General features: G+C 43.9%; 1 protein-coding gene across 1 annotated transcript in view; it reads right to left on the reverse strand.

Annotated features, from left to right (window-relative positions):
* Nucleotides 1-26,533, reverse strand: part of LOC126355290 (protein scarlet-like) — a 142,553-nt gene that overhangs the window by 110,081 nt on the left and 5,939 nt on the right. Inside the window, exons 3-5 of the mRNA XM_050005579.1 lie at nt 23,619-23,717; nt 13,630-13,766; nt 3,366-3,521 (exon numbers count right to left, since the gene is read on the reverse strand). Coding sequence (XP_049861536.1) covers nt 3,366-3,521; nt 13,630-13,766; nt 23,619-23,717 — 392 coding nt within the window. The remainder of the gene's footprint in view (nt 1-3,365; nt 3,522-13,629; nt 13,767-23,618; nt 23,718-26,533) is intronic.

Below are 26,533 nucleotides of genomic sequence, written 5' to 3' on the forward strand. Positions count from 1 at the left end.
AGGCTGCCTTTTTGATACTCGTCGATTTTATGAATTTATTCTTTTGATAAATCGTTCATAAAAGCTATTAAAATATGACTGATCAAAAACAAAAGACGCGTGATGCACGGTTGAGTACTAATATTGGATTGTTGCGAAGTATATGACCCAATAAGATAACAGTACGCTCGCGCGTATCAAAATACGAGAAGAGAATTGAGCTGTGAAGCCCAAGTGCAGTTCCGCGCTCAGGCTCGAACGTGTTCAACGCGGATATCTGAATTGATGTGCAAATTTTGCGGAACAGTGATTATAAATTTGATCGAGGAGTGTCGCAAAGTGAATGAAAACGTGTGAAGAACAGGAAACTTGAAATTCCGATTTCAATTGTAAACTATGGCTGTTGAAGAACCAAAATACGCGTGCCGTGATGTATAAGCCGTGACCGCAAACTGAACATTCATTGTGGTGAAATTGTGTGATAAACCGTTTTGTAACCTTTTTGCTATCGGTTTCGGTTAACCACCAAAATCTGGCTATAATGAGTGAATGTTATTGCGTGTCAATGCGGAAACTATAAGATAGCACGGAACTGGAAGTGTATTGTTGTCAAACAAGTGACAATATATTAAAGTTTTCACTCGTAAACTACCTTTCAGTTGATCGTTTAGCTAACCTGATACTGAAAACACATTTGTTGCACCCGTTAGACTCATGTAATATTGCTGGTTGTACTGTGGACCTGATTGCAGAAGAAGAAATTACCGAAACGTGAATGGCATTGTTTCTGTGGGACCAACCACAAACAACCGCGCCGTTGCATGCCAAATAAAATAGTTAACAGACAGCAGCTGGACAGTGGTTTACAGAGTGCATATGTAGCCTTCCGAATAGCGGCGAAATACAGCTTTACGGATTTTCATTTACTACATCAGTGGCGTATTTCTTGAGATACAAGATGATGCTGAGCCGTGCGTGGATCGTGTTAGTGCCATTTCTTATTTTACATCTTGTTTTTACAGTACTGCCGCCTTGTTATGCTAATTTTCAATTACTGGTGTCACTGAGTTGCTGCCTTGCCTGCCCGTGAGCGGCAGCAGCAGCTCTTATCGATATAGGCCCTTCCGTATTATCTTTGCTGAACTGCTGTTACTTCCCGGTCGTCGTGTGTTGTTAGTTCGGACCTAGCAGTGTTTGAGTTAGCACGCGGCACAAGTTCATTCGGGGCGTGGACCGCCATGACTTGCCCGGCGGTTGCCGACACACATGATCGGAGTGGTGACTGGTTGGTCGTCGGTCGGTCGTCTTGTCGGACGACGTGTATTTGGCCGGCGATCGCTTATGGGTTGGTTGTGTGTGCCGTGATTCGTCCTTGTTATTGTACAGGCACTGCCGTTAGTATTTTCTAGTTCTTCGTGCAAGTGTTGTGGTTGGCAGAAGAGCCAACCCGTATAACTAAAGGAGGCCGAAATGCACGCGTTTTAGCTCACGCAGGCCGACGTGAGGTCTGGAACATGACAAGGGAAATAGAATTGAGAAAAATGGACGTAGCTGGTGGAATACTTAACTTTAACTTTAATGAAGAACGTCTCTCTTTATGATACATGATTCACAATATCAATAGTACGGATACTGGCGCCTTGCTAGCTCGTAGCAAATAACGTAGCTGAAGGATATGCTATCTATCGTCTCGGCAAATGAGAGCGTAGAAGTCAGTGAACCATCGCTAGCAAAGTCGGCTGTACAACTGGGGCGAGTGCTAGGAAGTCTCTCTAGACCTGCCGTGTGGCGGCGCTCGGTCTGCAATCACTGATAGTGGCGACACGCAGGTCCGACGTATACTACCGGACCGCGCCCGATTTAAAGGCTACCACCTAGCACGCGTGGTGTCTGGCGGTGACACCACAGCAAGTGTTCGTGAAACTGTGTGTAGTTTGACTGATTTTGACTGACAAGTTATTTTAAATGTTGTCGGAGTACTGGCTCTGAGTAATCGGTCGGTTGGCGTGGAGCAGTGAGGAAATCTCGCCGGGCGTAATTTGGCCGGGGCCCGCTGGCGGTCTCTACGCGGTGTCGGAGAGTGTGTCGCTGTTCCCATTGCTACGAGCTCAGTGGCTCACCGACCCTGGACACGAAAGCTGAGTTTTGATTTAACCTACCAGCAAGTCAAGACTGTTAACATTGTGTCGTTGTCTGCTGTTTGGAAATTCCAGCGAGAAACAAAGTGGTTTTCAAGTTGGAAAATTCTAACGACCCTCCGGTGGAGTTTCACTGTATTTTGTTATTTGAAGTGCAACAGCGGAATCTTCTGCCTTGTGGCCGCTCTCGTTACCGGCCCTGGGCGTTGACGTAAATGTCAGGCAGTGTAGTTGCCTCATCGTGTTGTTGCTGTCCAGCACGGTGTGTATTTTGACAGCTGCGTGTATGATTGCTTGTGGGCGCCAGTATCTTCCACGTTGTGCCGTTGAGTTCCCTGTTGTGCACTGGTCGGGTGAAGTGGAAGTCATCTTGTCGGTGGGTCCGCTGACTGTCGGTCGGTTGAGTTGTCGTCGCATCGTGAATGGTTGGCCCGCCTGCCTGTCTCACCTAAGCGAGCGTTAGTGTTTGAATTACAGGCCGACCCTCAAACATCTGGGCGCTCTTGTGTGTACGACTTTTTTTTTAATTTGTTCTGATTGTTCGTACTTGTATGGCTTCTAGCCGGTTTTGTGTTTTAAATTAGAGTTGTTTTCCTCTTAAGGCCTTCAGCCTAGCTTGAAGTACTATTTCACGTAAGCACTTTGGCATTTTAATTTTTTTTTTAATTTTTTAAGTCATCAGCCTTCAGCCAATTTGAATTTAACTTGTTTACTTCAACCTATTGAATTTTTAAGTCTTCGGCCTTCAGCCAGTCTGAGTTTCAGTTGTTGGTTCTTAAGGCCTTCAGCCTAAATTAAAGAACTGTTTCACGTAAGGACTTTGGTATTTAAAAAAAATAATGTTTTGGAGATTTAAGTGTTCGGCCTTAACTTGTTTACTTCAGCCTAACAAAATAACTGTTTTAAGATAAGGCTTGCTTTTAAAATTGTTTATGTTTGCGTTTGAAGTCATTGGTCTTCAGTCGTTTTTAAATTGAAGTGGCCGGTAATTAAGTCCCAAAGATTAAAGCTGTGTGTTTAAAAAAAAATTTGGGCTCTTGTAATGTTTGATCAAATAATAAAGTTGTATGTTCGAGTGTAAGTGACAGCCCCTTATTTTAACGCTTTTCCACAATTTGTTCTATCTGCCCTGTCCTGCGGGTTTAGCGGGGCATTTCAGAGGAGTTAGGTCGTTGCACTAGCATGTTGAAGGTGTTTAGCACAGACGTTTATGTCAGTCACACAGAGCACAGAACGGGCAGCCCTTACCTCTGCCGCGAAGGCGAGCCTCTTCCGCTCGCCGCCGGACAGGGCGCCGTCGATGCGCGCGTCACCACGGTCCTCCAGCCCCAGCTGCGCCAGCAGCTGCTGCAGCTGCCGGTCGCGGGTGCTGCTGTGCGTCCGGCGGTCCATCTTCAGCCGCGCCTGTGCAGACAGCCGAGGGAAAGCTAGACAACAGGGCCTCACTGATTCGTCTGTTTGATGTGGCCACTCACTGATGCACCTGTGCAACGCTTAATATGAAGCTGTTGTCAAAAGCAAAACACAGGAGGAACGACAGATAAAATGACAAACCACTTCTTTGCCACGACATATCGTCCAAAACATGTGTTTGAGTTCCATAATGTCTGAGTTAATGAAGGAAATATACACTGAGCAGTCAGAACATTATGACAACCAACGTACTGTCGATATAAACCACTTCCAGACGATAGTAGCATCAGCAGGCGAGGATTGACTGAGACAGACACACGCAAGGTGCATATAGCGTCAGTGAGCGTGCTGTCCACGTGTAGAATGGGAAAGGAGCGCGATCTATCAGCACCGACTCACAGGAAGGCCTCGGCGCTTGTTGGTGACGTCACGTCAGCTAGGCACGGCGAACGCCAGGTCTGTTGCACGCAGAAACGCCTGGACGTTCTTATCACTATAAATTTCTCATTTTCGGACAAACTGTTCGGTATTGTTTTGGATTCTGTAGTTTTATTTAGATGATAGATTTTCTTACTATCGTAAAGCTACAAATGAAGATCATAGTTCTCTATTACTGTATCCTGTCGAAACAAACGTACATCACTATGAGAAGATGCTTTGTCCCAGTGGAAGCTTCGGAAATTTTACATTCAAGAAACTATATTTACTTGATCCATTTTGTTATCGAAACTTACCGCAACCCCCTTACAATAAACTCGTTTCTTTTATTTATTTATTATTTTTCCTTTGACATCGTCACTGGAAATGGGAACTAATTTATATGTGTAAATGTCCAACAGTCGTTTTCAACGAAAGGAATTTTAAACAGGAAGCAAAATGGCTTCATACTCGAAAATACTGCTGAGCTTCAACTTTTTTAAATATGCGCATTAGAAAAGATAAATATTCACCTCTGTCAACTGAAAGGAGAAATAAGATAATAAAAGTTTTTCCTCTGCCCCCACCCCCTCCTCCAACATGTACAATCGCAAGATATTTCATTAACATTTGTAAGTAGGCTGTTTAGGTTTTCTTATTGGTAACGCCGCTTAGCGCTCGGTATGAAAAATCACTGGCTGTGCTGTGTGCAGTCTGTGTTTAGTTTTCATTGTTGTGTGCCATTGTAGTGTTGAGCTGCGGCAGCTGGATGCTAACAGCCCGTAGCGTTGCGCAGTTGGAGGTGAGCCGCCAGCAGTGGTGGACGTGGGGAGAGAGATGGCGGAGTTTTGTAATTTGTAAGACTGGATGTCATGAACTATCATATATATTTTGACTATTGAGGTAAATACACTGTTTGTTCTCTATTAAAATCTTTCATTTGCTAACTATACCTATCAGTAGTTAGTGCCTTCCGTAGTTAGAATCTTTTATTTAGCTGGCAGTAGTGGTGCTCGCTGTATTGCAGTAGTTCGAGTAACGAAGATTTTTTGTGAGGTAAGTGATTTGTGAAAGGTATAGGTTAATGTTAGTCAGGGCCATTCTTTTGTAGGGATTATTGAAAGTCAGATTGCGTTGCGCTAAAAATATTGTGTGTCAGATTAAGCACAGTCGTGTATAAATTTTTCAAAGGGGACGTTTCATATGGCGACCCCTGCCTTATGGGGGTACACGCTTACTTTGTGTACCATGTGTTTGGCAAGCACAAGGAACCCTAGCTAATATGTTATTTGCTTATACAACTTTACACATCGGTACCATATTTCTCTAACACAGAATTACACAGCTATCTGATCATTTAACTGAGAGAGACAAATATTAATTTTACTACTTCAGTGACAGATGTTTACGTAATTACACGGTTGAATAACTTCACACTTATGAAATTGTATTTTGTCTGTACTTTGTGAACTGTTCATACTTTTTCAGAACCATTGTGATACTATGAGAGCTTTGAATGGTGTATTTGGTATGGGATCATGATTTTTAAAGTACGTTTGAGGTAGATGACACTTGACATGAGCAGAGAAATTTTTTTAAGGTTTTGAAATTATTGGAGGAAGCTACGACGTTTTTGAGAATTGACTGAGATGTTATGATATTATTACATCGACGATGTGAATTATGCTGCTGAAGTATGCTTAAGCTGATGCTATATGAGTTATTTGGTTATGCTACGTATCTGTTATGATGACATATTGAAGAAGTGTCGACGAATATACATATGTGTAATAGCGGACGGAATAATGAATAGTGGTTAGGGACTCTGGTTTGTGAAAAAGGATGTTGGAAACCAAGAATCGTACTTTAAGAGTTATGAAATGTGTGTATACGCGTGAATGTATCACAAGGCCGCCAAAAAATTTTTGGACACTGTTATATTAATAGAATTTTGTTTCTACAGATGTGTAACGCAAATTCTTGACCTGTGAAATTTTTTACATGAGACTGCCACTGTAGCGGAAACTGGTGTCGTAAATATTTCGTTAAGACAGTTAAGTGACCACCTGCACGTAATGCGCGACAACCACCTGACAAAAGAAAGACATTAGTGTGTGCCTTTCAGAGGCACAGGTAAAAAAAAAGGCCATTATCCTCTCTATTGACATTCCTTTGTAGAAAGCACCGCAAATACGACACGCTCATTACTGAGAAAGATACTTACATCTGACACCTGATTATAACAAACGTCTTTCTACGAGAGTTGAGAGAATTCTACTAACTTATGAAATGTCACATGACTATTGAATGATATTTTTATGCTTTGTCCATAGTTGCTTATTTCATTTGATATCTGTTTTCCAGCTGTGTTGCATCATTGATTTTATAAAATAAAAGTAAATGCATTTGCTAATGTGAAAACTTTCTGTCAACAGATCTGTTAAATAATAATTTTATGATCCACATTCTTAAAAAAAGGAGCACTTGGAAAGGAAAGAACAATAAGAAGGGACTAGTAACAGGAACGGCATATATAATTTTCTTTTCAAATACATGGTAATATTTTTTTACAATAAATTTTTGTGGTGCACCACTTTAATGGCATAGACATTAAGATGTGAATAGACATTCTCCTTATCGGCATTGTTGTCTTTAGTGTAACATTTTTTCTGCTTGAGCTTTGTCATGTTTAGTTATAAGCTGTTGCATTTGCTGCTGCTGCTGTTTACCAGGCACAATGTTACTGAATTTGACTTTGTATTACTCTGTTAAGCCAGTTTTACTACGGATTCATTTTTTCTTGTTTGCTGCGCATTGCCTTATATTAGTTGTAATATTGCTGCCTTTTTTTGCCAATTTCCATTTTTTTAACATTGCTGTTTGTGTAAATTGTTTTGTGCTGCTGCATTGCCTCATCCCTTAGTTTAGCATCTGAGCTCAGTAGATTTAAGTTAGCTTAAGAGGGGTAGACTATATAAGAAACTAACTATGATGAATTGGAAGAAAAGCATTGAGAAGCTTTAAGAAAATGGTTTGGCCAAAAAAAAGTAGTGTACAGTGGAGAAAAACTATTTTTGAAAGAGGATGTGAACAGAATACAGAAAGCAGGTTTAGATAGGACTTTTTGGGAATAATGATGAATTAAGGGAGATCGCTATGCAAAATACTGCAGTAAAACAAACCCTGTCCTTTCCTTGCATTATCCCACTATGTGTTTGTGTACCCTTGTGTATTTGTTTTCTTCCTGTCTCTGTGTGCTGTTTCATAGAATTTTTTCTCTTCTAATACTAAGCTACATTCACTATGATGAGGAATACTGTTATCCTCAAATATAATTTGCGTTAATAACATGTTATTTACTTTGTAAAGATGTTTACACATTATTTATTCTGTTTTGTTCTAATGCTCATGTGTGAAGTTGATGTTTCAAAAGTTATTCTGGTCTTTTATGTATGTACTTATGTCGTAATTTTTGTAACACTGATGTATTTGCTATTTCGATTCTTTTGTAAAGCCTGTACTACTGCAAATGTTATCTGTATTGTTATGTTCTTTAAAGATGTATTTTGTACCTTTGTTATTGCATTCTTATGTTATAAAATTGTAACTGACACCAGTTCATCAAATTAAGTAACTTGTAAATTACATTTCACTGCACACATTTCTGTTGGTCATAGTATATGGACAATATGTGAGAAGTAGGGACTGATAGTGTTTGCACGTGTGTTAATAATTCAGTAAGGGACTGGATAACAGCATTGCTGGTTGTAAGGAGATTTCAAAAACAATTTTTGTGAGTGCATAAGTGGTGGTTATGGACTTGCTATATTATCCGCAAGGCTCTTCAATGGTGACTGTGCGCCTGCACAGTCAAACAGATGGCTGCTGGCCATCTCTACAAGGACTACAGTGGGTCTACACCTTTGACAACCCACCAATACCATTATTTGTACAAGGACTACAGTGGGTCTGCACCTCTGGTGGCCCACCAATAGTAATCTCTACCAGGACTACAGTGGGTCTGCTCAGTGATGACCTACCTACCGATAGTCTTCAATGTCGACTGACTCTGCTGTGGCCCATTACCTGTCTGCATGTCAAGAGTCAGCACTGTCTTTCGTTGGAAGGACAACACTACTTCTTCAAGACTGCTTAGAAATCCACTACTTCCAAGTGCAATTTCTTTTATTGCTCAGACTTTGAAAAAAAACACTGCATTTTTACTGTGATGAACGATCAGGACTGTCTTTATGGACTGTGAGAAAATTTTAGCTTCTGACCAACATTGTATCAATAAGTGTGTGTATTTGATATCTTTGTTATAGTAATTATGAAAAATTTTATCAAATCATTATTGGCCACTGCCCAAAACAATTTTTAAAAATTTTTTGTGGGGAGCATGGGGCTATGTAAGTAGGCTGTTTAGGTTTTCTTATTGGTAACGCCGCTTAGCGCTCGGTATGAAAAATCACTGGCTGTGCTGTGTGCAGTCTGTGTTTAGTTTGCATTGTTGTGTGCCATTGTAGTGTTGAGCTGCGGCAACTGGATGCTAACAGCCCGTAGCGTTGCGCAGTTGGAGGTGAGCCGCCAGCAGTGGTGGACGTGGGGAGAGAGATGGCGGAGTTTTGTAATTTGTAAGACTGGATGTCATGAACTATCATATATATTTTGACTATTAAGGTAAATACACTGTTTGTTCTCTATTAAAATCTTTCATTTGCTAACTATACCTATCAGTAGTTAGTGCCTTCCGTAGTTAGAATCTTTTATTTAGCTGGCAGTAGTGGTGCTCGCTGTATTGCAGGAGTTCGAGTAACGAAGATTTTTTGTGAGGTAAGTGATTTGTGAAAGGTATAGGTTAATGTTAATCAGGGCCATTCTTTTGTAGGGATTATTGAAAGTCAGATTGCGTTGCGCTAAAAATATTGTGGGTCAGATTAAGCACAGTCGTGTATAAATTTTTCAAAGGGGACGTTTCACATTCAGTGCACCTCACCCCATAGTCAACCAAGATACCTAAGGAAGGGCACCAATATTTTCACAGTTTCTTGTAAAAGCAACCCAGTACAAACGTAACTTCCTCAGGTTTACAAATAAGGTAAAGAAACACGAATTCTGTTGCTGCAGGACCATGAAGTTGTTTTTCTAGGTCAATCCTTAAAACAGGTGGAAATTTATGTTCAGAAGTACACTATTTGTTAAGAAGTGTAATGAATTGCACAATTAATTGATTGCAGAAATCTCTCAGAACCATGTGTGTTGGTCAAATACCGCCTACAGTCTCACATTTTCCTGTGTCAGAGAGGGAGACACCACCATTCTGGGTATGCCTGCAACAGACCTGGCTTTCGCCGTGCCTAGCTGACGTGACGTCACGAACAAGCGCTGAGGCCTTCCTTCGAGTCGGTGTTGGATCTGTCTGAGATTGACCGTGGGCAGATTCTCATGGCCCGAAGGCTCGGAACGAGTGTTTTGGAAACTGCACAGCTTGTCAGCTGTTCTAAAAGTGCTGTGATGGGTATCTCCAACACGTGGCGATACCAAGGTGTCGTAGAGTTGGGCAGCCACCCCTCATTACATATGTCGGACGTCGTAGGCTGGTGAGACTGGTAAAACAGGACAGGCGGTGAACTGTGGCGGAACTAACATCAGACCTCGGTGCTGGGCAAAGTTCAAGTGTGTCTGAACACGCAGTGCATCGAACTGTCCTAAGGAGAGGCCTCGGCAGCCGACGAACCAAGCACGTACCAATGCTAACACCACGACATCGGCAACTAGGACTGGAATGGGCACGTCACTATCTGAACTGGACGTTGATGCAGTAACAGAGCGTTGCGCGGTTTGATGGACCTGCATACCTTCTTCATCATGCCGAATCAGTCGTCTTCTAGGGGAACAGCTCCTTGACGCCTGTACTGCGTGAAGGAGACAAGTTGGTGGCAGCTTCATTATGCTCTGGGAAACATTCACGCAGACATTCATAGTGCCAGTGGTGCTCGTGCAAGGGAACATTACCGCCAACAAACATCGTACACTGGTCGCAGACTACGTGCACCACTTCATGACGACCATGTTTCTAGACTGGCATTTTTCAACTAGATAATGCCCTATGTCATTTGGTCAGGAGTGTGATGGAGCTCCAATTGATGTGCTGGCCAGCCAGCTTGCCAGATCTGAAACAGATCGAACTCATCTGCGATGTGACTGAACGTAGCGTCACAGCTCATCATCCCTTCCCGGGAGTCAGGTGACTTGTGAGTGCAGATGTGGTGCCAACCCCATCCAGCGACTTACCGAGGTCTCACTGCATCCAGACCACGGCGCGTCGCCGCTGCCACCCGCGGCAAAGGTGGACATACAGGCTACTATGTTGGTGGTCATAATGTTCTGGCTTATCAGTATACCTCGTGCGTGAGTGTATGTACGTCAAGCTAGAAGCACAGTACCATCCAGTGAAACTGTTGTGTTAATAGGTCACGATATGAAATATAATTGTAACGAACGCTCAGCTGTTGCTCTAGGCTGCCTTCATCTGAGTCACTACTTATCACTCCTTGTGATCTACCTCCCGATTCCGTCAATCCGAGCAACAAGAGGTGTGGCAAGACGAGCCTCTCATTTAGCAAATAGCAGTAAACCTCCAGTACTTTAAAGGCTAGAACTCCCGTGCATTACACAGCTACAAACGCGTGTTTACTCAGGACAGACTACCGGTACTATGAATACAGGTAGGAGCAAGCTACCAGATTGAGGAAGGATGTTTCAAATGGCGACACAAAGGTGGACTGTTTTTGTCTTTTGCTTCATAATATGACGATATTCACCTCAATCTTCGGATATGGCTGATGTACATGTCCATCAGTAATATGATAACTGCAGTGAAGGAGCACGTAGTTTAGTTTCGGTCTCAAAGTTCTATGCGAAAGAACTGTGAGCAGTTATCGTAGGGAAGGATAGTGTAAGACGTTACTGCCGCGCGGCGTAGCCACGTGGTCTCGGGCGCCTTGCCACGGTTCACGTGGCTCCTCCCGTCGGAGATTCGAGTCCTCCGCCAGGTATGCGTGCGTAAGTTACTTTAACTTAGATTAAGAAGTGTGTAAGCCTAGAGTCCGATGACCTCAGCAGTTGGTCCCATAGGAGCTTTCCAAAAATTTCCGAGACTTTACTTTTGTCAGAATGAACTACTACATTTTAATAAGCATTGTTAGCGGTTCGGTCAGGTGATAGTAGTTATCAGAGTGTAAAATGTTACGAGACGTTCTGAAGTAAAAGTATGTCTTGTCGATCTAGGGAATGAAGAATCTATCACCGACTCGAGCATTTCCAAAGACAGTGGCGTTAGCTAAATCAGTAGTACAGGACTGAGTCCGACTCTTCAGTTACAAACTCTAGTAAGAAGTCGGGAACCAATCACAAGTAATTCAAGTAACGATAACTATTTACATTCCTGGGTATACATCTATACAAACAGAACAAAGAAGTTCAATGTTTAATTTCTTTTACGCATAGGTTACTCTATGGTAATCCCACACCAGGCTCACAGACTGCCGTAGTCCGGTTGTAGTAGTGTCGAGTTCTCTCACTCGCCGTAGCTAATGAGTCACGAAAAAAGACGGTTGCACCTTTCCTGTACCTCCCATTATTATGTCCGGTGAATCCTGTTAAGACTTGCGTGCAACTGGTTCGTTTACAGGCTGCTTTTGATGCAAATGTCGCATGTTCTGCTCTTAGGCTTTGCTGTGAGCACTAAAAGAATCAGGTAAGCTTGACTCCCACATTTTTCGTTGCCCAGTACCTTAAAGGACTAGCCCTGAGTGTACCTTATAAGCGACGACACACATTGAAAGAATTTTTCTGAGTCTCGAAGTCTGCTCTAGGACACTGTCGTGACCAAAACGGACTGGGTGTTAATGACCCGAGACCAGCCCTGTGTCTACCTTCGCTGTGGTCGCTCACATAGGAGAATTCATCGAAACTGAAGGTCCGTTCTTGGTCTTTGTCGTGAACACTAAGGGAATCGTTACCGAGAGAATACCCCTTCGAACATTCTACGTGGTGCCTCTTTGTTCTGAGTCGTGTCTCCCTACCGCTTTCGCTCAACGACGCTCTGAGCGTGTTTTTTAGGGAATTGACAAGTTTGAATCTGGGACCTGTTGCTGGTAAGGAGACGTCAGACCACACATGACATGTAGATTTCAGAAGAGCTCAGTGAGACTAGCAATAATATAATCAATTACTTAACGATTTCAGCGTCAGCTCCACTTCACTCCCTGTAAAAGAATCTTAATACTAACTAAATTTAGTGGGAGGGGTTCAAGGCTTTCCTACTTTAGTTAGCTGTTAAAATAACGTCGAAAAAACAGTTAAGTTTACCATTGGAGTTTTTATTCTACTCACAAAACATTGTTTATAAATTGTACTGTAGATAAAAGGAAATATGTTAATACAGGATGATAAAAACCAACTGCGTTCAACAAAAATGTGAACGAGTATTCCCTGAATGGGTTTCCAAGTTCTATAGTGGATTGAAGGATGACCTATGCCATGTCACATCTATAATCTAGGTTTAAATTAGGTTTCATAAAAGAGAAAACTATCAAAAATGGTCTACAGTGACCCTCTGTTATCTTTAATTACTTATTTAACTCGTCATAAATTACAGTGGCGGATGTGGCTTCTCAATAATTATATAACAGAAAAATCATCGCGTTTCAGATTTTAACTTGTTGTAGCAAATGTGGATACCATGAGCTTTAATTGACGATCGACACTAGTATTACGTAAAAAGGGGGTGTAACAGATGAGACTTCTGCAGTTCTGAGGGAAGCTTTATGCGCTGTTATGCGGCATCGCGTGCGTTCATTACCTTGTCGGTCGTTAGGCAGTGTCAGGGGCGGCGGCGGCGAAGCTCCACACACCTCGCCATCTCGGTAGCAACTCTCTCGAACTTATCCTTACTACTGTTTACCGAAATTGGTTTAAGAAAAAGGTATCTGGCTGTGTTTTCAACCGACCAATCAGGGTCTCAATGTTAAGCTCCGCCTACAAAAATTCTGTCTATCCAATGAGAAACGTTATACTTTTCGTGGTTGGAAAATGTTTTTCATGTTTGCTACGTAACAGAGACGCGTATAGTCTCACGCTAAAACTTGCAGCTGGTGTGTTATCGTAAAATCTATACTGTTCTTCTGGAGGGCTCTATCTTTTAACATGGGCTGGGGGTGGTCTTGGCGGTCAGCCCGGAATGTGGGTGTCCGTCCCTTATCGTAGGGCCTTCTAGCTTAACACGGCTCTGCTCTCGGCTTCTGTTCTCGTTTCTCCCCTCGGAACTGCGTCTGTTTCACGGTGGGAAGGTATGACATGCATTTAGGCGTTCTTGTATTAGTTTGTGGTATTCCATTTGTTCACTCGTTGATCGTATTACTTTGGTTAATTTAATGTCAGGATTTATTCGGAACTATGTGACATATTACCGGATTTGCTATCATTTTCAGGGCTTTCGTGGAAGGTGTCGGATCTGCCTGACACCTTACACCGTATGTTATCGCCCTGTCAGTTCAAAGAGCCCCACTTACCTCTGTTGTGGCCATGCAGCTAGAACGATATTATGGTGAACTGTTGGCTAGCAAAGTGTGGAGAGAGAATTCCGAGCAGATGCGCAAAGCCTGGAGCAGGTGCTCACCATGAGCGTGAGGTGCTCGCGCACGGTGAGGCTGCCGACGAACAGCTCGTGCTGGTGCATGTAGCCGCTGAGCCGCCGCATGCCGGGACCCACCGGCTGGCCGTTGACGCGGATGTCGCCGTCCACCAGCGTACCCGCTGCAGGCAAACCAACCATGTACACACGTGCGTGCACTGCTCTTTCACTTCCTACACCCATTTCACTAGCCAGCACATCGAAGTTTATTGGCGAAACTACCGCCACATGGGTAGCAAACGAAATCCGTTACGGGACTCAGGATTTGTTAGTAAGAAGGAAACATCGTCGGCAGGAGTAGCAGTAATGTAAGAAAATGAAGCCCCTACAGCTGTCATTATGATCTTATTTACTGTCTAGCTACCAGTTTAGGCTCTTCCATGCGCCATCTTTAGGCCTTAGTTGATCTCAAGTTGATTCCGTATTTCTAGATTTCCGGAAAGCTTTTGACACCGTTCCTCACAAGCGACTACTAATCAAGCTGCGCAGCTATGGGGTATCGTCTCAGTTGTGCGACTGGATTCGTGATTTCCTCTCAGGAAGGTCGCAATTTGTAGTAATAGACGGCAAATCATCGAGTAAAACTGAAGTGATATTAGGTGTTCCCCAGGGAAGCGTCCTGGGACCTCTGCTGTTCCTGATCTATATAAATGACCTGGGTGACAATCTGAGCAGTTCTCTTAGATTGTTCGCAGATGATGCTGTAATTTACCGTCTAGTAAGGTCATCCGAAGACCAGTATCAGTTGCAAAGCGATTTAGAAAAGATTGCTGTATGGTGTGTCAGGTGGCAGTTGACGCTAAATAACGAAAAGTGTGAGATGATCCACATGAGTTCCAAAAGAAAACCGTTGGAATTCGATTACTCGATAAATAGTACAATTCTCAACGCTGTCAATTCAACTAAGTACCTGGGTGTTAAAATTACGAACAACTTCAGTTGGAAGGACCACATAGATAATATTGTGGGGAAGGCGAGCCAAAGGTTGCGTTTCATTGGCAGGACACTTAGAAGATGCAACAAGTCCACTAAAGAGACAGCTTACACTACACTCGTTCGTCCTCTGTTAGAATATTGCTGTGCGGTGAGGGATCCTTACCAGGTGGGATTGACGGAGGACATCGAAATGGTGCAAAAAAGGGCAGCTCGTTTTGTATTATCACGTTATGGGGGAGAGAGTGTGGCAGATATGATACACGAGTTGGGATGGAAGTCATTACAGCATAGACGTTTTTCGTCGCGGCGAGACCTTTTTACGAAATTTCAGTCACCAACTTTCTCTTCCGAATGCGAAAATATTTTGTTGAGCCCAACCTACATAGGTAGGAATGATCATCAAAATAAAATAAGAGAAATCAGAGCTCGAACAGAAAGGTTTAGGTGTTCGTTTTTCCCGCTCGCTGTTCGGGAGTGGAATAGTAGAGAGATAGTATGATTGTGGTTCGATGAACCCTCTGCCAAGCACTTAAATGTGAATTGCAGAGTAGTCATGTAGATATAGATGTAGACCAGCTGTGTGGCTGCATTGAAGAGTTTTTAGCAAACAGAGCACAGCATGTTGTTCTCAATGGAGAGACGTCTACAGACATTAAACTAACCTCTGGCGTGCCACAGGGGAGTGTTATGGGACCATTGCTTTTCACAATATGTATATAAATGACCTAGTAGATAGTGTCGGAAGTTCCATGAGGCTTTTCGCGGATGATGCTGTTACAGCATTATAAAATTGTAGCGAAATGCACGAACATCTACAGCGGATAGGCACTTGGTGCAGGGAGTGGCAACTGACCCTTAACATAGACAAATGTAATGTATTGCGAATACACAGAAAGAAGGATCCTTTATCGTATGATTACATGATAGCGGAACAAACACTGGTAGCACTTACTTCTGTAAAATATCTGGGAGTATGCGTACGGAACGATTGGAAGTGGAATGATCATATAAAATTAACTGTTGGTAAGGCGGGTGCCAGGTTGAGATTCATTGGGAGAGTCCTCAGAAAATGTAGTCCATCAACAAAGGAGGTGGCTTACAAAACACTCGTTCGACTTATGTTTGAGTATTGCTCATCAGTATGGGATCCGTAACAGATCTTCCAAAGAAGGGCGGCGCGTTTCGTCACAGGGTTATTTGGTAAGTGTGATAGCGTTACGGAAATGTTTAGCAAACTCAAGTGGCAGACTGTGCAAGAGAGGCGCTCTGCATCGCGGTGGAGCTTGCTGTCCAAGTCTCGAGAGGGTACGTTTCTGGATGAGATATCGAATACATTGCTTCCCCCTACTTATACCTCCTCCGTGGTAAAAAAGGGGAAAGAGCGCGCCGCAGCGCGTAGTGTGAAGCAGACGCCTTCCGTTTCTGGCGGTGGCACCGCTGTGGCAATCGCACCTTTGCTCTCTCCCTCTGGTGGGAAAGGGGAAAGGTTGCCTGTTCACGTGCATTTAAGGGGCGCTATGAGCTCGCCAGGTGGTCACTCGGGTTCAGCCTGAGTCAGCCTCTCGTCCGCATTTGTTAGCCACTTAATGTCTGTCTGTCGGTCGGAGTGCTAGTATGTCTCTCTTTGTTGTTGTGGTCTTCAGTCCTGAGACTGGTTTGATGCAGCTCTCCATGCTACTCTATCCTGTGCAAGCTTCTTCATCTCCCAGTACCTACTGCAACCTACATCCTTCTGCATCTGCTTAGTGTAGTCATCTCTTGGTCTCCCTCTACGATTTTTACCCTCCACGCTGCCCTCCAATACTAAATTGGTGATCCCTTGATGCCTCAGAACTTGTCCTACCAACCGATCCCTTCTTCTCGTCAAGTTGAACCACAAACTTCTCTTCACCCCAATCCGATTCAATACTTCCTCATCTAGCAATCTAATCTTCAGCATTCTTTTGTAGCACCATTTCGAAAGCTTCGATTCTATTCTTGTCCAAACTATTTATCGTCCATGATTCACTTCCATACATGGCTACACTCCATACAAATACTTTCAGAAATGACTTCGTGACACTTAAATCTATACTCCATGTTAACAAATTTCTCTTCTTCAGAAACGCGACTGGAATACTCTCTTTCAAATTTTGAAGGTGGCAGGAGTAAAATACAGGGAGCGAAAGGCTATTTACAATTTGTACAGAAACCAGATGGCAGTTATTAGAGCTGAGGGTCATGAAAGGGAGGCAGTGGTTGGGAATGGAGTGAGACAGGGTTGTACCCTCTCCCCTATGTTATTCAATCTGTATATTGAGCAAGCAGTGAAGGAAACAAAAGAAAAATTCAGAGTAGGTATTAAAATCCAAGGAGAAGAAATAAAAACTTTGAGGTTCGTCGATGACATCGTAATTCTGTCAGAGACAGCAAAGGACTTGGAAGAGCAGTTGAACGGAATGGATAGTGTCTTGAAAGGAGGATATAACATGTACATCAACAAAAGCAAAACGAGGATAATCGAATGAGGTCGAATTAAGTCGGGTGATGCTGAGGGAATTATATTAGGAAATGAGACAGTTAAAGTAGTAAAGGAGTTTTGCTATTTGGGGATCAAAATAACTGATGATGGTCGAAGTAGAGAGGATATAAAAAGTAGACTGGCAATGGCAAGGAAAGCGATTCTGAAGAAGAGTAAAAAATGGCCGGCAAAATGAGTGTCTTTCCAGTCCGCCAGTAAAAGAACCCAGCGAGTGGTCGCCCGGTCAGGGCTTACTTCCTGCATCTGAGTCCGTGCGTTAGGCCGCCAGTCTGCTCGAGTTTGCTCAGGCAATGGTCATTTGCGGTTGGATCGATCGGTTGGTCGGTCGCGCATTGAGACGCAAGATGACTTGTCCGCCGTGAGCTGTGGCGCATGTGAAGTCGCCACGTGGGTCCAGAGGGCCGCGGCGTATAGCGAGGGGTAGTAGCTTTGCGGTCGACACGAGAGCAACAGGAGTCAACCCACGACATCGGTCTGGCCGGCGCGGGCTGCGACGCCGTGAGACGGGAGATCGGCGTGCCTTCCTGCGTCCGTTGTAGCGGCTGGCAGCGGACGGTTCGGGAGGGCGATTTGGGGGCGCTTCGCCAAGTCTTATCGAGAAATCGCCGTTTATTAGAAGTGATTGGTTATATGTTGTGTGATTACTCTCGTTAAATTCTGCTTGTTTTCTTGGTCAGTCTCTTGTCCCTAGCTTGCTCGTCTGTCTCTCGTCCGCATTTGTTAGGCAGTTACTGTAGAGCATGTTTGGCCAACCTTGTATAATTTTATGTAAGACTGCGTTTCACGGGCTTTTATTTAAATGGTCATTTTAGTATATAAAGTTGCCACCCTTCCACCGTAAGACTTTCTTAGAAGTTAAAATCAAGTTGCAATATTTTAATTTTAGTGTTTTGTACAACTTCCATCCCTGCTATGGGGTGCATAGGTTGCGTGCTTGTGTGAATTGTTAAAACTTTTACTTTTAGGTAATCTGGTGTGTTGCAGATTTGCACCAGCGTAGTCTTTCAGAGGTTGTGAACGGTCGTGACTACGGCCGTGTCAGAAGGGAGCGGCAAGGTTCTTAGCCCGAAAGCTCAGAAAAAATGCTCTTACGAATAAAATTTCCATTTGTTAAAAGCAATTTGAATTTGATTTCATCAGTTACTCCCTGGTAACTACTTCCACGGTCACATAGTGTGATTAAATTTGTTAATGTTCTTGATGAATCGCTAGTACGTAAAATTAATTTTTAAGAATATTCTTTGAAATTATATCCACGCTTCAACATGCCCACAATCTGTAGATAATGCAGCGTCATCATGCTGGAAAACACCTTCTAGAATGGTGTTCGTGAATGGTACCACAAGACGTCGAATCACCAGGCTGACTTACCAATGTGCCGTCAGGTTGCATAGGATAATCACAAAACTGTTTCTGCTGTCGCACGAAATGGCACCCCAGACCATAACTCCTCGAATAGTTTCGGTGTGTCTAGTAGGCAGACAGGTTGGTTGCAGACCTCCTTCCAACCAACACACGGCCATCACTGCCACCGAGGCAGGACCAGCTTCCAACAAGAGGTCTGTTGAGACCTCCTCCCTGCCCGCCAATGAGCTGTCACTTGACACCACTGAAGTAGCAAATGGCAGTGGTCGGGATCAGTGGAATGCATGCTACAGGGCGTCTGGATCGGAATGTCGTTGAAGTAACTGCCTTTTAACAGTTCATTGTGTCACTATGGTGTCCACTGGTGCTGAAGCTGATGGTGAAGCTGCAGTGAGGTGCGCCAGAGCCATAAGCAGAATACGACGTCTTCCCTCTTAGTGTACAACTGGCCATTAAAATTGCTACACCACGGAGATGACGTGTTACCGACGATACATTTAACCGACAGGAAGAAGAAGCTGTGATATGCAAATGATGAGCTTTTCAGAGAATTCACACAAGGTTGGCACCGGTGGCGACACCGACAACGTGCAGACAACAAAGTTTCCAACCGATTTCTGATACACAAACAGCAGTTGACCGGCGTTGCCTGGTGAAACGTTCTTGTGATGCCTCGTGTAAGAAGGAGACTTGGATAAAGGTCGGATTGTAGCCTATCGCGATTGCGGTTTATCGTATAGCGACATTGCTGCACACGTTGGTCGAGATCCAATGATTGTTAGCAGAATATGGAATCACTGGGTTCAGGAGGGTAATACGGAACGCATTGCTCGATCCCGACGGCCTCGTATCATCAGCAGTCGAGATGACAGCCATCTTATCCGCATGGCTGTAACGAATCGTGCAGCCACGTCTCGATCCCTGAGTCAACAGATGGGGACGTTTGCAAGACAACAACCATCTGCACTAACAGTTCGACGACGTTTGCACCAGCACGGACTATCAGCTCGGACACCATGGCTGCGCCTACCCTTGACGCTGCATCAAAGACAGGAGCGCCTGCGATGGTGTACTCAAAGACGAACCTGGGTGCACGAATGGCAAAACGTCTTTTTTTTTCGGATGAATCCAGGTTCTGTTTAGAGCATCATGATGGTCGCATCCGTGTTTGTCGACATCGTGGTGAACGCACATTGGAAGCGTGTATTCGTCATCGCCATACTGGAGTAACACCCACCGTGATGGTATGGGGTGCCATTGGTTACGCGTCTCGGTCACCTCTTGTTCGCATATACGGCACTTTGAACAGTAGACGTTACATTTCAGATGTGTTACGACCGGTGGATCTACCCTTCATTCTATGACTGCCAAACCCTACATTTCAGCAGGATAATGCACGACTGCATGTTGCAGGTCCTGTATGGGCCTTTCTGGATACAAAAATGTTCGACTGCTGCCCTGGGCAGCACATTCTCCAGATCTCTCACCAATTGAAAACGTCTGGTGGATGGTGACCGAGCAACTGGCTCGTCACAATATGCCAGTCACTACTCTTGATGAACTGTGGTATCGTGTTGAAGCTGCGTGGGCAGCTGTACCTGTGTTTGACTCAATGCCAAGGCGTATCAAGGACTTTATTACGGCCAGAGGTTGTTGTTCTGGGTACTGATTTCTCAGGATCTACGCAGCAAAATAGCGTGAAAATGTAATCACATGTCAGTTCTAGTATAATATACTTGTCCAATGAATGCCTGTTTACCATCTGCATTTCTTCTTGGTGTAGCAGTTTTAATGGCCTGTAGTGTAGTGGCACGTGGTCGTCCGGAGTTCGGTCTTCCTGCGGCCGTACACTCTCGTGAATTCGTGAATACCGCTGACGGCAGTCATGTACATTCGCTACATTCCGCAGTACTGCAAAAGGAACATCCATATTCTCGTAGCCCTATTACATGGCGTCGTTCAAAGTTAGTCAGTTAATGGCAATGGCGTCTTTGTCGCCTAAAGGCATTCTTGACACGCGTCAACTCACCAAATCCAATCTGAAACGTAAATAACGGCCACGACCTTTACAGCTTGAATTTACAGCAAACCTGATTCGCATTCCCATAGTTCCGCTTCTAGTGCCACTCTTAAACAAGTGGCGCAATAGCCTAATTGGATTCACATCGTCTTTCAGGTGTAGAAACATGTCTACCAACTTTCATTAATGTAGCTGAACTGTTTTTTGATGTTGTTTTTTTTTTTTGTCTGTGTATTTGAAGACTTAGAAATAGCGTATGTTTCTGTACACGTCAAAATATCACCGGAAACGATGAAGTGTATAGTTGTAGAAGCACAGCAAAATACCAGCTCCGGACAGGACTGATAGAGAACATAGAAAAGATATGAAGAAGAGCAGCGTGGTTTGTTACACGTTCTTTGGTATTGAATGGAACAAGAAAAGGGGAACTGACTCTAGAATACAATGTACACTCCGCCACACACAATAAGGTGGCTTGTGGAAAATAGATGTAAATGAAGATGTAGAATATACTAGCAATGTTAGGCAGTTGTCAAAGTAGGGAGAAAGTTGAGTGAGGCAGTGCATGCATCGAAACGACATAGAAGGACTGCAGTACGTTTCCGACCCTATTTAAAATATATGTGAAGTATACACTACAATGGCAACGGCCTTGACATAGTAGATACACCGTCGTTAGATCACCGAATTTAAGCGCTGTCTGGCGTGGCCAGCACTTGGATGGGTGACCACCCGGACCCCCATGCGCTGTTGCCATTTTTCGGGGTGCACTCAGCCTCGTGATCCCGATTGAGGAGCTACTCGACCGAATAGTAGCGGCTCCGGTCAAAGAAAACCATCATAACGACCGGGAGAGCGGTGTGATGACCACAAGCCCCTCCTATCCGCGTCCTCATCTGAGGATGATACGGCGGTCGGATGGTCCCGATGGGCCGCTTGCGCCTGAAGACGGAGTGCTGCTTTATACACTGGAAAGGTGAAATAGTCGTGCGAAGGTATAAGAATTATTTGCCTCTATGGAACTATATGCTCATAATAATTTGCCCATGATCAAATACTGATAGAAAAAAGTAGGGGAGGGGAAGGATGTTAAATGTATGATAAAGAAATTAATGGAAGCGTTTGAAGGGGGCTAGCTTAGGAAAAGTATGAGCAAAGCAGAATATCTGGTAGTGAGAGGAACATAGTACGTCCGAAATAAATATTAAACCGTTAAAACATTGTAAATATTTAGGATCGAGTATCCATACGTTGGGGAACTGTGATACAGATGTGGAAGTCAGGATCCAGCAGGCAAGAGAAGTTAACGTGAAACTGGACATTATCAAAAGAAACAAAGAAGAGTATTCTACAAACAGTAGTTGGAAGTATACAAACATTTATACGAAGACAGTAACGTGTTCTCGAAAGAATAGTTACTGTTGCTGACTCAGATGGATAGAGCGTCTGCCATGTAACCAGGAGATCCCGGATTCGAGTCCCGGTCGGGATACACATTTTCAGCTGTCCACATCGAGGTATATCAACAACACCTGTCGGCAGCTGAGGTTGTCAGTTAGTTATCATTTATACTAACATTAGGTGCAGAAGGACAAACGTGAGGGTGCAGAAGAGAAGTAGATTACAGACAGTAGAAATGGATGTAACAAGGATGTCCAGAGGAGAGAGGAGAAGAAATGAGGAACTCAGGAAGAAATTAGGAATTCAGGTAGACAACTGATATGGGAAAGCAGTCGTGAAATTAATTCAGAAAATGGTACTTCAATGATGTGGCCATGCATAGTAAATGGAGCAAGAACAGTGGTTACACGGAATCCTGGAATGATCGCAGCCGGGAAAGAGGAAGTGCGAGGGGCCGAGAATAACACTGAGAGCGGGAGTAATTGAAATGAACAGGAAGAGAGATGTGAAGAAGGAAGACTGCAGTGACCATGAATGCTGGTGAACGGAAATATAGGGCAACTGCCGAAGAGAGGAGAAGCCCTTAAAGGAAAAGTAAGCAGTCTTTGAATGTACAGAAATGAAAATTGTACACTTCACAAAACACACAAAAATAAAATCACCTGGCTACTATATCAGTGATTTGTAATTGAAATAAGGCAGCAATACCTGGGTGTAACGATTTATGACGATATGAAATAAAGTGATCACGTGTTGCAGTAATAATATTTGTCCAATGATTAATAAGGAAATAAAATTTATTGCTATTGAAGGTCCTATATTTCCTAACAATGTTAGCAGTAAATATCCAACAATTATATTTGCGGCTAATCGTACTTCTAATGGTCCTGGTCGAATAACATTTCTAATTCTTTCAATTAAAACCATAAATGATATTAGTGCGGAAGTAACGCAGAAGGGAGGCTTCGATTCACCAGTTCGATACTGGGAAAATGCAGTCAGTCCACAAACGAAACTGCTTAAAAATATTCTTACGATGCATCCTAGAATATTCCGTAAGTTAGCTGGTCACATACCAAACAAACAGCACTGAGAGGGTATATTCGACGTAATCAGAGAGGCCACGATGAATTGTCAGTGGCTTGTCTCACTCACTAATTACTCAGATAAGTCAGAAACTGGTAATACCTTTTAAACAGAGTTTCCATCGAATTGTACAGTTAATCCGCGTAGCACCTAAAACAGTCATTTTCGTCCATTCTTGAAAAGGTTGCTTTTATGGTTTCTTTTCACTACAGAGAACAGAAAAATGTCAGGATTGGGTCATCAGGCTGCTGTTAACCATTATCGCTTTATTTTTGGCCATAAAAATGACACTCAGCAATGCTGTGAGCCCTTAAGATTACTAGGAACTGCTATAGCCTTTGCCCTACAAATGCTGTGGCGAATATGTTTCGCCTCAAGACGCTCCGAAAGAGGAAACAAACTGATTTGTAAATCTGTCTTTGTGCTACACAATCTGCTTCTTTCTGGATCTCACATGCCTAAATCCTTCAACTACACAGTGCCTTCTTCTTTAAATGAGCAACTGTTTCACGAAGTTGGTCGATTTATTTTTTCATTCAAGGAGTTCTGCAGTATGCTCTGAGATAAAAACGCAATATGAAAGACTAACAATCAAGAGCAGACTAGGTGGTTCCGCTCAGGCTGGTGAAGACGTGCCTCACTCACCTGGTGAGCGGTGAGCCAGCGCCGCCATAAGCGTCGTCTTACCGGCCCCGCTGCCTCCAAGCATCGCCACCAGGGTGCCGGGTCGCACCACTCCAGTCACTGGAACACCACACAGAGCCACCGTCAGGCTTAGCTGGGCACAGTCCAACAACTACAAGCACAGCAGTTGTTGGATAAAATAAATTGCTCAAAGAAGTTTATCGTCATAATTTACTTATTTTGTGAGTTTCTGATTAGATACCTGGTGCTTATTAGTTTTTTGATCACAGGAGATTGCTACTTACAGCCGTTCGCATAGCAGAAAGTAAACCTGCAATGTGCTATCCAGTAGAGGGCGCTGTGTCTGCAATCGTGAATGGACCAATTGGGATTGTATGCGCTATGCATTCTGTCGAAAGTATAGATGTAGGGTTTGAGGCGCCTGTCGCTGTGGATCCTCAACGCACTTTGGCTCTTTCCTCGCGGATGTGTGAGAGCTGTGTGCCTAGGGCTTCCCATCGGGTCGACCGGTTCACTGGCGCCAGTCCTTTTATTTGACGCCACTTAGGCGGCTTGCATCTGGATGAGGATGAAATGATGATGAAGATACTCAGACCTGAGCGGGGAAAATCTCCAACCCGAACCGGGAATCGAATCCAGGCCCCTCGCATGGCATTCCACTCAGCTGTGGAGGCGGACAGTATGTACAAAAGGGTTATGTTTATGTATAGCGTATTCATGGAATTGTGTCGTTGTGGATGAAGCAAAGAAAGAAGGTGAAACCAGGTGATGGCAAATAGCCTACACTTCTCGAATAACTGTAAGGAGGCCGCCAATCTTAACGACCCCATTCGACATATGGATCACCGTCAACAGCGTCACACCCTCTCACTTGTCCCACCACATGTGATATTACGTCTCCGTGCTCTTCATCAAATATTAAGTCCAGCCTTGTCAAATATGTGGGGGTCTAGGAAGCTTGGTTATTAGGTTCGCTAGACAAATATTCAACAAAAATCGTATTAATGAGTTTTATTACAAAAAAGTAAATGACAATACTTTGACAATTACACAGATGTGTCGCAAGCAAAGGGTGACATACAAAATAAGCCATCTCTTCACTATAGCAATTCCCGCGTTATATAGAGTGTAAAAGCGAAATAACGAGGGCTGACGCTTGTATCCGAGTCGCTAGTCTTGAAGCTACTATTCAACCGGCCGCGACTAGTCGGGCCCGATTCTAATGTCCTCTTCACATAGGGGCCTCTGCACTCACGTTGTCGTCCTCGAGTGAGGTTGACGTCTTCTCACGGCCATCTCTTCTCTATCGTTCGGCTCTGGACTTCACACTGCAACATGTGACACTGTAGAGAATTTGGAATTTAATCCAGGACATTGGTGCAAAGACCCGTGTTCAAGAATTGTATGCGATCACTCTGCACAACTTCTCCCGTTTATGGACAAATATTTGATGTGCAAATTTTATCCAGTATCAGTATATGAACCGGCTTACGTTCAAGTCGAACGCCATCACTCAGGTGTTCGCTACTGACCGATTAGTTTGTCAACACACCTCTAAGCGTCATTTCAAGCCCAGATCGTGAGTGGACAATCACTTTGCGCGAAAAAGATTTTCCCACAGAATTGGTGCCATTGAAACGTTCAGCCTCTATCGAGAGACACCAAACAACAAAGATCTCCCTCGGCGTGGTCTCTCGCAATCATCAACACCCTTCTATGACCGTTATAGACAAGTTACAGCTCGCATGTACCTGAGAGAATGCAGCAGTACTGTACGGAGCCTTTTTGGAGGCAGATTTTTTATTTAGCTATGGAGAGAAAGGAAATGAACCCAGATACGCAGAAAATGGAAGGGGTGTTGTGCGCTATATGATCAACACTATTAGGACACCTATTGGTGGGAGTGGCTGAGTGGTTCTGGTCACTACAGTGTGGAAACGCGCAACCGCTACGGTCGCAGGTTGGAATCCTGCCTCTAGCATGGATGTGTGTGAAGTCCTTAGGTTAGTTAGGTTTAAGTAGTTCTAAGTTCTAGGGGACTGATAACCTCAGCAGTTCAGTCCCATAGTGCTCAGAGCCATTTGAACCTATTGGTGGACATCAATACAGGCTGAGCCCGTCCTTGGCCCATTTGATGGTTTGAATGTTACCAGGGACACTTTCAGTGAGTTGTCTGTCTGCAGTGGAATGGCAGCCCATTCTTCCTCAAGAGCCGAAACCACGGAAGTAATGATGTACGCTGGAGTCTGGAGCGATGTTCTGACTCACCCCAAAGGGTGAGTTGGTGTCGGGACTCTGCACACTCCAGTCCATTTCAGAAATTTTAATGTCCACAAATCATCACATGGTGCGTGGTGCTTTTGATAGAGAGAACTGTCATGGTGATAAGCAATCACCGTATCCAAAGTTTTACTGTACCATACGCTGTACACTATGTTCTAAAATGTGTTCATATGCTTTCGCATTTATTGTTTTCTTAAGGGCAATAAGCATGAAAATCACCCCCTACACAGTTACATCAGTTCCTCCACACTCCACTGTTGGCACTGCTCTTCAGGCTACAAACGTTCTCAGGCATTGTTAAACCAAATCCTTCCAGCGAATTTGCACGGTACATAGCGTAATCCATCTCTCTAAATTACTCGTTTCCAGACTACCACTGTCCAGTGGCTCACGCTATACACCAGCTCAACTGGAGAAATATCTGGCTTATGAGGAGCTATTCGATCACTGCACTTATTTCTTCATAACTCTCTATGGACAATCACTGTGTTAGCTGGACAGCTGGTAGCAGTTTAGAAACCACTAGTGATTGCTTACGCTGATTTCGTACGCCCATCCTCCGTAATGGCCGAAGGTACCTGTCTGTCAGTACATGTCTGCCTGGTCTCGGTTTAGCTGTGGTTTTTCTTTTC

This window comes from Schistocerca gregaria, chromosome 3 (assembly GCF_023897955.1).
Source record: "Schistocerca gregaria isolate iqSchGreg1 chromosome 3, iqSchGreg1.2, whole genome shotgun sequence".
Taxonomy (NCBI): Eukaryota; Metazoa; Arthropoda; class Insecta; order Orthoptera; family Acrididae; genus Schistocerca; species Schistocerca gregaria.